Source organism: Lepidochelys kempii, chromosome 7, assembly GCF_965140285.1.
Source record: "Lepidochelys kempii isolate rLepKem1 chromosome 7, rLepKem1.hap1, whole genome shotgun sequence".
In the NCBI taxonomy this organism is placed as follows: Eukaryota; Metazoa; Chordata; order Testudines; family Cheloniidae; genus Lepidochelys; species Lepidochelys kempii.
This window is the reverse complement of record NC_136386.1, coordinates 68,755,518-68,768,231: the sequence shown is the minus strand read 5'-3', so window position 1 is coordinate 68,768,231 and position 12,714 is coordinate 68,755,518. Positions and strand designations below refer to the sequence as shown.

Genomic DNA, 12,714 nt, shown 5'->3' with positions numbered 1-12,714 from the left:
GTGGGTGCCACTGAATGCAGGTTGTGTACAACTTCAACTGTGACAGAGGGATTGGGAGTCAAAACCCAGGACTCTTGGGAGGTATGAAACTGAGAATAGAATCCAGGTTTCCGACACTCACTCTAGTGCCCTATCCACTAGATCATACTTGTTTTTCTATCTTTTCCAGAGAGACACTTGCGTATGTATCCGATTGGCCAAAAGCACCAAAAAGAATGAAAGGAAACAGAGCATTTGGAAATAAACTACTCAGATGTCAAGGGACTATAACCTGGTCTGAGCTGTTTATAGGATTTGGAGACAATATGGATCCCTGCGTAAAAGAAATCTTATAAACTCTGCTTCAGTGACTAATCTTGTTATTGTTCTGTCTTCCTCAATCAGCCAGCTCCAATGTATAAAAACTGATTTAGTAAACAGAGACACTTTAATTTGTCATTACTGTTTGTGAACTTAAGGTATCCATCCTTGATGCATGTCACGGTTCATGTCTTTGTAAAGAGGTATTTCGTATACAGAGCTGCCAGGAATGAGTTCAGGAATGGTTTGAATATCAGCAGCTAAGAGTTTTATTAAGATAATAAGCAGATAAGGGGCTAGTGTGCAGCTCATGCTAGTGCCCCTGCTCTGTGGGAACCAATCAGTACACTATCCTGCTCCCAAGAAAGTTAATACCAAGACCGTCTTTGGCTTTAATGGAAGCAGGATTTGGCCCCAAATGTGAGCTGACTTATTTACTTCTGGAACAACCAAAACCGGATATTTCATGGGTCCAGAATATGGATTATGAGGCCAAAACAAAGAGCCACTCACCACCTGTAGGATTCTACCAGTTGGAGTTAAAATCACTCCTGTGGTTAGCCCACTGGAGACTTAGAGTTATGCCACAGATAAATCTCACCCTTAGAAAAGGAACTGCCCCATTTATCCGGGGATAGTTTCACATTCTTTGCTTTGATAGTGACAAGTCAGTTCAGTCAATTTTAAATAAAGAGAGTCTAACGAAATGAAGATGATTACTGGTAACTAATGCCTTGCTTAGCTCAGTTTTCAGTTTGAAATTTCCTGGTTCTGATTGGATGCTTGTTTCTGGTCCACCAATGCATGCCAAAGTGAATATTCTGCTCACAGATATTCAAGATAAATTCAAACTGGAACAGGTGCAGAAAGACCAATTAGGATGATCAAGGAAATGGAAGGCCTATCTTATGAGAAGAGACTGGAAGAGCTTGATTTGCTTAACCTAGCATAATGAAGGCTGAGAGGGGATACAACAGCTTTCTATGAATACATTGGGGGAAAACACAAGGGAGGGTGAAGAGCTATTTAAGTTAAAGGATAATGTTGGCACGATAACAAAGGGATATAAATTGACCATGAACAAATTCAGGCTGTAAATTAGGAGAAAGTGTCTAACCATCAAAGGGATGATATTCTGGAACAGCCTCCCTCTAGGAGTTGTGGGGACAAACCACTTAATTAGTTCTAAGAGAGAGCAGGACAAATTTATAAGGGTGATTATATGTTGGCATTGCTTCTGATAGTTGAGTGGTGGGGCTCAGGAATCCAGGGAGTCCCTAGCAGTTTATGTTTTATGTTCCTAAATGCTCATGCTGAATTCAGGTCTTCAGCCAGCCACCTGCATGGGTCAGGAAGGGATTTCCTCCAGCTGTTGCTCCCCCCATGTATTCTGTTGTGGGTTTTTTTTGTCTTCTTCCTTTGAAGAATCAAGATGGCCATGGCTAGAGATGGGAGACTGGACAGGTTGGGTCAGTGCTTTGAGGTGGCACCGAGCATTCTCTCTCTCTCAGGTGCTTGGCTGGCTGGTTCTTGCTCACATATGCAAGGGCTAACTGATCACCATAAGTGGGATCGGGAAGGACTTACCCCCAGGTCAGATTGGCAATGACCTTGGGAGGTTTTCATCTTCTTCTGCAGCAAAGTTGGTGTGGGTCACTTGCCAGGATTATATGGGTATATCTCACTTAATCATTTCTCTGCCATTGTGGAAGCCTCAGGCACTGGTGCATCTCAGACCCTTCTAGTTTCTGCCTGGGGCACATAAAGATTAGTCTGCTGTGAGCTGTAATATTTTGGTCTAATTTTGGTTGGTGAGTTCAGTGTGTGGGTGCTGGGTGGTATTGGTGGCCTGTGATATACAGGAGGTCAGATGAAATGAGCTGGTGGTCCCTTATGGCCTTAAACTCTATGACTCTGTATTCAGATCTGCCATGATATTCACATAGGCCAAGATTTTCAAAAATAGAAGCCTAGCATTGGGCTCCTGACTCCAAATAAAAGGCCCAATCCAAAGCTCATTGAAGTCAATGGAAGTCTTTCCATGGACTTCAATTGGCTTTGGATCAGGCCCAATGTGACTTGATTTTCAAAAGTGCTGAGCATTCAGCTGCATCTATTCAGGCATCCTCACGCCCATATATTTGTGACCTTACCTGCCAAATTCCCACTTCTCCTATATTGTTCATTTTAGCTTAACACTATATGTAGAAGCTAATAAGATCCCTTGTTATCAGTGAATGCACAGGTACAGAGTGAGAATTATGGAACATCTGGGTTTTGCCTTTGGCCTGCTCGGTGAGCTTGGCAAATTGCTTTACCTTTCTTTGCTTCAGTTTCCCCTTCTGTAAAAGGGGATAATAATAAGGCCCTCCTTTGTAAAGTGCTTTGAGATCTACTGATGAAAAGTGCTCAGTAAGAGCTAATTACTATTATTATATTTCAGAGTAGCAGCCGTGTTAGTCTGTATCCGCAAAAAGAACAGGAGTACTTGTGGCACCTTAGAGACTAACAAATTTATCTGAACATAAGCTTTTGTGGGCTACAGCCCACTTCATCAGATGCATAGAATGGAACATACAGTAAGAAGATATATATACATACAGAGAACATGAAAAGGTGGAAGTTGATTCTAAGACAACTAAGATTCTTAGGCCAAACAGGTAAAAAGTTAACAACAAAACCTAGGGAGGATCCCATAATTTTGTGCACATTTCTATGTCAGGAGAAAAAAAGAACCCCCATGATTCTTAAACATTTTATATATCCCTGTGCTATATGAACTACTCCCATTAAATGAGTGTATACATGAAACCAGTATTGAAACTGGGAAGTCATTCTAACAGAGCACTGTAGAAAACTGCTTTATACCTTCAGGCATAAACTGGGTTTGGAGCTAATTCCTTATAATGTTGAAGTGTCAGAGGAAAGCAAAGTGGTAAATAACTTAAATTACTAACCATTGTTTAGGGTACCTGAATTTGAAGGAGAGGAGAAGAGATGTTTGTAAATACACTCATTAAGATGGTCATTATCTTATTCAGTCATAAAAGGTGAGAGAGTTCACTGCTTGGTTGTTTTTTTCCTGAGTAATGCTCTGATCCAGGAAAACACTCAACCATGTGCTTTAGTCTATTCCTATACATGACAGCACTTACACCCATGCTTTAAATTATGCATGTACTTAAATCCCACGACTTCAGTGGAGCTAAACACATGTATAAAGTTAAACAATTGGCTTATGTGTTGTCCTTAATAGGGATGCTTTCCTGAATCAGGGCCTAAAATGTTGTATCTCTAGAGACAAGGGGCTGCACTAAACCAAATTACAGATGATTTAAGTGAATGTCTTCTCAAAATCTGCTCATAAAAGTGCAGTATTTCCCAACCTGACTGTGCCCTGGTTTCATTCCCTCTTTCTCTAGGAGTCACCAGAATAGCTTATGAGCTACCAAGAATAGAAGACCAATGATAGTGAGGAAAGCTGAATGACTCGAAATCTATTTCCCATGCAAACATGGTTCTGCTTCTTCGGGTAAAGTGATGGTGACCAATTCTTAGACACCTATCTCTTCCTCCCTCTCTGTTGTGAAAACCCTGAGTGTAGCTCTCCACTGGATCAGCTCCTGGTAAGCTGTCCTGGCTTCAATGTGTTAACTCAAGCTTCTTTTCTCTGTTCCCACAGACTCCATTTCCTCCATGAGCACCACCAATAGATTCTCCATGAGTGGTCTGTGGCTTTATGGAGAGTTGTATGGGAGAAAGGGGAGAGTGATGGTATGACAAACAAGAATAAAAAAGGTAAGAGGACAACAGAAGGAAAAATACACAGGAGAAAAATAGGATAAGATGGGGCAAAAAGAGCATAAAAGGACAGCATAGAGAAAAGGAGGGGGGAAATGGGCAAATAAAAGGGATTGATGACATTAAGGCACAAGTTGTCTGGGGCCAGGCCAAAGCATCAATTCTATCTCATATCTAAACTATTTTCTTACACAGCCCTCCACACCACAAGTATTTGTGCAGCTCCCAGGGATTAAAAAGCAGAAATAACAATTCTCTGGGGGCTCTGACAAAAATGACCAAGAATCAGCAACAAAGGGGCTTGTTAGATTTCTGAAATAAAGTACAATGTGTGGAAAGGCTGCCTGAGTTTCAACATATGTGCACCCTGAAGGACACTTTTCTTAAATCCTACCCTGACCTGCAAGAGAAGAGATTATTGCATCATGTCAACACCGAGGTGCACTGACAGGAAAAGCTGTGCGTGGGCTGTGCACAATGCATGATTGGCACTCCAGCCAGTGCTGGAAGTATTTGCATGAGCATTAAGCAACTAAGAAAATCATGACAGTTCCTTGGCCTCTGAGCAATATTTTGTAGAGAAATAATACCTATATTTTTGCTATAAAGTTTCCTTGGCTTTTGGATGATTTCCTGATTGCTATCTATATATTTTAGACTCTTTATTTTGTCAATTTTTTTTTCTTGCTGCCTAGCCTGCTGGACCAACCTGGGACCTAAAATCTTTCTGGGTAGTGCATTGTCACCAGCGATTGAAATTTTGTGCATTACATTCTGTCCTCATTAACATCTGTGCCACCACATTGTCTTCAAAGAGATCACACAGGGCTCACTGGGAGCAGAATTTGGCCCTACATTTTGACTTTAACGAATGATTCTGTCAATGATGTATGAGACAGAAGCTAGTACAATACATTCTCCCATTGTTGGGTTGGCTCTGCAGGGCTACCAAGAGTAAAAAATAGTAAAAGCTCATTATAGGGCCTGATCCAAAGACCATTGAAATCAAAGGAAAGATTCACACTGGCTTCATTGGCTTTGGATATTGCTTTCTAGTCACTAAAGTCAGCTGATCTGAATGAATGCACACAGGGAGCCGACCTGATAGGTAAGGAGGTGCTGTTTTAACAGAATAACTTTCCTGACAATGGCTGCACTTTCAGATCATGGGAGTCAGCCAGATTGAGTAGATTTTGCAGCATCGAGCCCACTATCGCGAGAGTGGGAAAGGGGAAAATTGGGCATATGCAGTACTTTATTATGTTCCTTTTGCCTTGACAGTTACACAGTCAAATTTGTAAATTTGTAAATTTGTAAATTTGCCATTTTACAAATATTTAACAAATTAAGGAGTTTGGGAAAAGAAGCCAAATTAAATATTATTGCAACCTATAATGGCTCATGGTTGGTAACAAAGTTTCTAAAAAACAACATGTCAAGGGGATCCATGGCCATGTAATAGTTCTATGCACAAACATTTCTGGTTGTGTTACTGCTGATATTAAAACTATATCTAGAAGCAGTTCAAACTGGAAGTCTTACAAGTCTTACAACTGGAAGTCTTACAGTAGCTATACAGCATTTCTAGAATATTATCAGCATATGCACTTCTGTTATACTTGATGATTCATAGATTCCAAGGCCAGAAGGGAAAAATCTGATTTAGTCTGACCTCTCACTTAACACAGGCCATAGAATGGGTGATCCTCTAAAGGTCTGCAAGATTAGTTCACATCTCCAGAAATGTGGATTACTAAAGGGGAGCTGCAAAGGCAAAACAAACAGTGGTCCCTGCAAGCTCACTGGCAGTTCCCCTTTAGTTCCTCACATCCATCAGTGTTTGCAGGACTGGGGCTTGTGTTTTGGAGTTCTTGTTTCTTGGTAGGTAGCCTGGTAGGTCTGTCTATGGGTTTTGATTTTTCTGTTTGTGTTTTACCTTATAAATATTTAGAATGTCAAATCTTGTCTGCTCTGTTTTTGCTGGAGGTTTCCTTGGCGGACTAGAGAACTAGAGTGAAAACTTTCTCTGCCCTCAGTTGAAGAGGAAAAGGTTCTGAAACTTTCACTCAGAAAGCTTTTCTCTCAGGTGTTTGTCTGGATTTAACAAAGAGGAATGTTTGTTGCTTGGTTTTATGTAACTTTAAAAGTTAATATGAACTTTGAATGTTATACATTAACTGGAGTTAATACAATTACCCTTGTAGGTTGGTGTTACTCTTTGGTCTTCTAAAAATGACAAACTTTTCTTTTCAAAATATCAATTTTTCCTCAATCATATCAATGCCGCATTTACCCACATTGCATACAGACTCGGGCAGATCCCATGGCAATGGAATAATGACAACAGACACCAAGTGAAGAGCTGTCCCACTGGGTGGCCATAGTCATTAGACATGGGCAAACAATGCAGGAAATTACTGGTATAAATTATTGTTCTCGGGAATGGATGCAGAAAATGAAAGTCTCAAGAATACTTGTGCAAGTATGTATTAAAGCAAAGATTTGAAGCAGAAGTGTCTATCAAGTCCTCCTCCTGCTTGTAAAATAATCATAATAATCAGTGGGGGAGAAGTATATAGTCAGATGCCAAATTGGAGAGTGACAAAGAGTAACAGCTTCATTGCTGTTTAACTTGCAACGTATACAGAGCAACCAATATGTCCAGTACCGATCCATGTATCAGGTACATCACCATTGCAACGGGATGAAAAATATATCATAGGGCTTAATCCGATGCTTTCTGAAGTCAATGGAAACTTTCCCATTTACTTCAGTTGGCACTGGACTGAACCCATAATGATTTTTTGTAAATGAACTAATCTTTATGATTCTCTTTTGCAGTGGTACAATAGGTGCTGGGGAGTCTGTTTCTGCTGTATGGTTAGTTTGTGTTTGGTAACATTTGTTCAATGAACATGCATTTGCACACACACACACATACACACACAAACTAAAATCTCTCTCTCTCATCCCACACCAAACACTGGCTACCTGATGCTTGAAGTACCTTTCCCAGACCTGAAGAAGAGCTCTGTGTGGCTTGAAAGCTTGTCTCTCTGACTGACAGAAGTTGGCCCAATACAAGATATCCACCTCATCTCTCTAATATTCTGGGACTAGCATGGCTACAACTACACTGCATGTCAAAAAAAGATTTCAGTAGACAGCCTGAGCAATAGTTTCCTTTGAACCATTTGTAACTCGATCTCAGCATCCCAGCTACATATAAATATTTTGTTTCTTCCCCAAGGCTTGGGCTGAGGTTGGGTACATTCCAGAGCAGTTCAGGCACAACCATAAAGATTTCCTAATCAGCCTTTTTAGAAAAATGGTGGTGTTTTCCACCTCCCTTAAATTAAAGGTGTGACAGTCAGTGCATGTCTAGTTGCTAGTGACTAGTAGGAATTACAAAAATTTTAAGATGGACTCTAATTAGCAGATGAGAAAGCAGAAGAAGGAGGAGGCTGAATAGAGATTGTTTATAAAATCAGATCAGCGGAATCTCTATTACTCAGGTACTAGTTCATGTACAGTATTTCCTTTCAGAACAGCACACAAAGAGTGCAAATGTACAAGACCTTCCAGGGGAGAATCACACTTAGAGATGAAAATGAAAACCAGGAAACAAAGTCATATTGTGCTTAACAAACTTTACATCCCTCACCCTTTTGACAGGAAAGGGACAAGCTTATACAACTTTCTTCTATTTCTGTGTGATCACAACACACGCTTGAGAACACTCACAGCAAACAGCCCCAAACTCGGGGAGAGCTAAACCAAAAGAACCACTGAACTGAACGGAAGCTAGAACTCCTTTACTAACTCCTGTGAATTGAATCTTTATGGCTACCCATCTTGCACAGGCTGAATACTGAGTTACTGAAAAGTGAGTTAATAAGTGAAATATCCCAATATTAACTTGCTCCCCTCCCAGGAAATGGGCTCTCCCAGTTTCCTCACATGATTATCCAGGCACTTTCACTTCTCCATATATAGGAGCAACTCACAGAGTGACAGCTGAAGTAGGTAGAGGTACAGACCTCAGACAGATGCCTGATCAGTGCTCGCACACACACACACACACACACACACACACACACTGACTACACTTACTTCACATGCTCAATCCAAGTTTTTGTGGAAAGTAGCAACTGACAGAAGTGTTAGCCCTGCTGATAAAGTTTAGTCCTTCTACTCAGAAAGAGAAAGGCACTAAAGACAGAGCTCTTGAACTACTATTTTGATTAACCCATCAGGAAAAGTGTCAACATCATGAATAGAGTGGTGGATGGCTTATGTGACCACACTGTAAATGAAGAAGGTGCTTTCATGTTCACATCAGAGTCTGTTGGAGAAGGGCATCCAGGTAAGTAACTGGCTGCGGGGGTACAGACAAGTCAGAATATTTTCAATTAAAGTCTGTTTAAGAAAGTCTGGTGAAGAATCCAGTCAATGTAAGTATTATCATATGGGGCGGTGGTGATGGTGGAGTATTTTTCCACTGGATGTTTCTCCATTTAGACTTCAAAATGCTGGCGGTTATGATGCTGCTGTAGGATATGGTGAGTTGCCACTCTAATTCATGTCTGTGAACTGGCTGTGTGTTCCTTCCATGTGGCAATTTGCTCTTCCTTTTCTGCTTGTTTGTTTTGCATCTTTCTTTCGGCAGATTACACTTGAGATAATACTGCATCTCTGATAGCCTCAGGTTTCACACATGTTGAGTTCCACAACCTCGAAGTTTTGTGAAACTCTCCTGCATACATGTTCTGCCATAAAACTGCTAGTCACAATGACAGGAATATCTCTAAGCAGGCTATTTAAAAACAGTTAAAAATGAAAGGCCCCATCAGCTATGCATGGCAGCCCCCTGACTCCCCTCCCCGCCATGATCTGGTTTTTGTTAAAACATATGGAATTGCTTAAGCAGGCAGTGGACAGTTATTTTCTAAACTTTATGTATTGTCAGCAAAGTTTAATTTAATTTATTTTGAAAACAAATGATCATCTGCCATAAACATGTAGTTTGTGCCAACAGAAAGAATCCCTACAAATGAGGCTAGAGGACAATGACCTATTTGATGTCCTTTAAAGTATATTTTAGAAAACCATTTTTCATCCTGTTACTTTTGTCATGACAATGCCTTCCAGGTCTATGCACTCATTTGGGTGATATAAGGGTGAATAATGAAATTGAGCAGGGGTGGGGTGGGGATGACCTATCTGATAAGAAGAAAATGGCAAAACCAAAACCATCTCTGCTTTTATGCTTCTTCAATTTTTGCTCATCTCCATAGTATTAATTGGCTCCTACAAATCCTTGGCTGATGCAAACAGGTGTATCTCTGTTGACTTCAATGGAGCTATGCCAGTTTACAGTGCCTGGTAATCTTTCCCAATTGTCAGTGGCTGATGTAACAAGACACCCAACTGAAGGGTAGGTTCCACCGTAGTGTTTGCTCAGCAACTATAGAGGACAGGTGATTAACAGCACCAAGAGTCTTATGTCATTCTAAAGAACGCTTTTTAATTTAAAGCAACACTTTAAAGGATGATAGGTCCAAAATGTCTCTTAATTATTTTTTAATTCCTCAGTCAGTGATGGTGAGCCTCCAAGCATTTGGTCAGATAAATACTCAAAAGTGCTTCACTTAGCTTCTTTCCCTTTCACCTTTTATTCTGTCTCCCATTCTTTGCCCTGATCCATCTTTCAGTTTAACTGACCCTCAGATTCCTTTCCTCATCTCCAGAAGTCCCTTTCTCAGCTTGCAAGTGCTTCACTGATGTCCTCCTCCCTCTTTGCAGTTCCCAGCATCACCTTAATCCCCCAGTTCCCATTCTGATCACCAACAGGAGGACTAACTGCACCACTGGTGATTTTTCATTGAGTATTCAGGCTTGTCTCTCTCCCTGCTGAACTCTTCGGCTGTGCTATTTAAAGCTCCCACATTTTATTGCTTCCTGGGTAACTGGAACTTCCTCAGGCCTTAGGAAAATTTAGGAATTTATAAGATTTGTGGATAGCATCTCCCCCAGCAGTGATTGCCAGATCTCTGAAGGTCTCAAATTGCATTTCAGGGAAGAAAGGAGGCTTGCTGTAGATTTAAAAAAGAGAGAGAGGGAAGGTGAAACATGCCAGGGCTTTTTGAATTCCATCATATGAAAATATTTGGGTTTATTTGGTTCAAGTCAACGTTTGAGCTAACATATGGGCCAGTGTTTGTTCTTTCCAAACCAACAGACCCATCCTCATATATAACAGTGTGAAAAACGATCATTCCTCCCAAAGAAGAGTTGACAGGCTTCCAGATTGGGGCAGGCAAGGTTTGCACCAAGACACCCTTTGCAGCTCCCTGATTCTGGGGCTCTATCATACTTCAGCTGTCAACGGCCTCTTGGGGCTGATCTGGTTGCTGGAGGTCAGCGTGATGCTGTTGCGTCGTAGCCAAAACCCTCTTTTCTCTAGCTATGCTTCTACACAAGGCCCAGGGAGAGGTGATGTAGGATCTGAAACATTAGCCGTAGGTTAGAATTTCCCTGTGTCAGCTGGCCATTTAAGCTAGGCTTAAATCTGCTTTCTGCAGATTTCACTGTACAGACAAACTGACTTGACTCAGACGCGTGAGTGGTGCAAAGCAGACTTAACAGGGCAGAGGATCTGCCCTAAGGTCTGAAAAGGGGCATCTGATGGGAGAACGCTATCAAATATATCAGACTAAATTCTTAAATTCTACCTTTCGCAAGTGTGTTCTTGTTAAATTTGTTAATTGCTCAACTCTCTGAACCTGTATTCAAATACAGGTTTCCCCCTAGTCTATTTTCATAGAAGACTGAATTTGTTATACTACAGTAATATCCACAGCAATAGACTCATGGCATAATCTTTTACAAAAATATGAATTTGCTCCAGGATCTCAAGTTTGCTGAGTGTTAATGTTAAAAAATAAGCTTCCTTGAATGCATTAATTCTGGCTAGATGTCTGTATAGAACTGACAAAAGTAATGTATATGGTAAAATTCCCAGGCACTGTTAGGAGATAGCAAATACTGCCAAGCTGGAGTTGTGCAAACAGCAAGTGAGAACACTTTGTAACAGAAGTCAGAGGCAGGCAGGGGAGCGCTTATGTATTATAAAGCACTGAAACAGATGAGCATTTGTTACCTGTAAATACATTTAATTTTGTGATCAGGGAAGAAGAGGAATTAGTTACACAATTTTAATTAAAGATGAGCCAAACCAAATGCCCAGTGCTGAATGCCCACAGTCTCTCAAGACATTTGGATCCGGATCCAGATTTGAACAAACCAGCCAAAGCTAATTTTTATTTGAAACATTAAATTAAAACTAAATAGTAAAATTGTAAAAAATCTACCATTTGAGTCACTGGGGTTGATGCCAATGTTTACTTTGGTTTACACCTGCATGGATTTGCAGCCCTGATTCTTCTGTCACTTACACTGACGGAACTCTGTTGTCTAAAGTGGAGTTACTCCTGAGGTTTGCTTTGAGTTTCCAGTGAGAACAAGCCCAATAAGTCAAAGTATTGTAGAAATCTAAATCAGTAAATATGTAAGGTGAAACTTGGCATTCAGCTGCAAAATTGTGTGAAACCACAAATTTCTCTAGGTGGCAGCTCAAAACCATAAATCATCTTTGGTTTTCTCAAAACTAGGTCCGGGTCTGAGGCAGAGGCTGAAATACTGCCCATATAGGAGCTAACAGTAGTTTTCAATGGGGTTGGGATTTCATCCTGAGTTTTGAGTTTGTAGCTAAAACTGACACCAGTTGACTCTTGCATAGTTTCTGGTTTAATTGTGAACATTTCTCTGTGATCCCTTTTTAATTTGTAATTAGCCTTTCCAGTCAGTAGAATGTCTAAAATGCCCATTGTTTGTCTTGGTGCCTCTTGGAATATAAAGATTCTGTAGCACAAGGAAACATTTCTTCTGGAAAAAGAGGTGCTTAAAAATGCCAGTGTGTTCTCTAATGCGACTGATGGGAGATATTTCAGTGCTTCATAAAAGTGCTCCCAGTTTTTGATGGAAAATCTAGAATGGATTCTTTGGAGGAAGTTACTATATCAGTTATACCAAAGACCCCATCAGGGAGGACAGAGGAATCTTCTTTGGACATTGCACTCAATGACCTGGCTTTTGTTGAAGCTGTGTATGTATAGGTCACACCATCTTTCCACACGTCTAAATGGGTATACTATTAGAATTTACCACTTACAGAATCATACTATATACTATCTCCACAATGTTCTCTATACCCTGGACTCTTTACAGAAATTGAAGTAATCAGCAAAAGCAAAAGGCTGGCACTGTCTACATGTGCTAATGTCACATGTGCAATATTAATAAATCCAGCAGCCTAGGTTTGCTGTTGGTGGATCCTCTAGTTGAAGAGGTGGGATTGTAACAGAGTTATAGTCCTTTTTAAAAAGGTTAATAGATATTTTAAATTATCTTGATTATATTAATATAATAATGAATATGACAGAGTCCTCATGTTACAGATAAGGTAACTCTTGATGGAAATCTTTTAGAACATTCTGTTTAGACACAGAGAGCACTAAAATGTTCACATTTCTCTTCCTCTGTGGGGACATT

At 40.4% G+C, this 12,714-nt stretch overlaps 1 protein-coding gene across 1 annotated transcript in view; it reads left to right on the top strand.

The window, feature by feature from the left end:
• The first annotated feature begins 8,119 nt into the window (after nt 1–8,119).
• MAT1A (methionine adenosyltransferase 1A) overlaps nt 8,120–12,714 on the top strand; it is a 28,507-nt gene continuing 23,912 nt past the window's right edge. Inside the window, exon 1 of the mRNA XM_073353268.2 lies at nt 8,120–8,467. Coding sequence (XP_073209369.1) covers nt 8,374–8,467 — 94 coding nt within the window. The 5' untranslated portion in view covers nt 8,120–8,373. The remainder of the gene's footprint in view (nt 8,468–12,714) is intronic.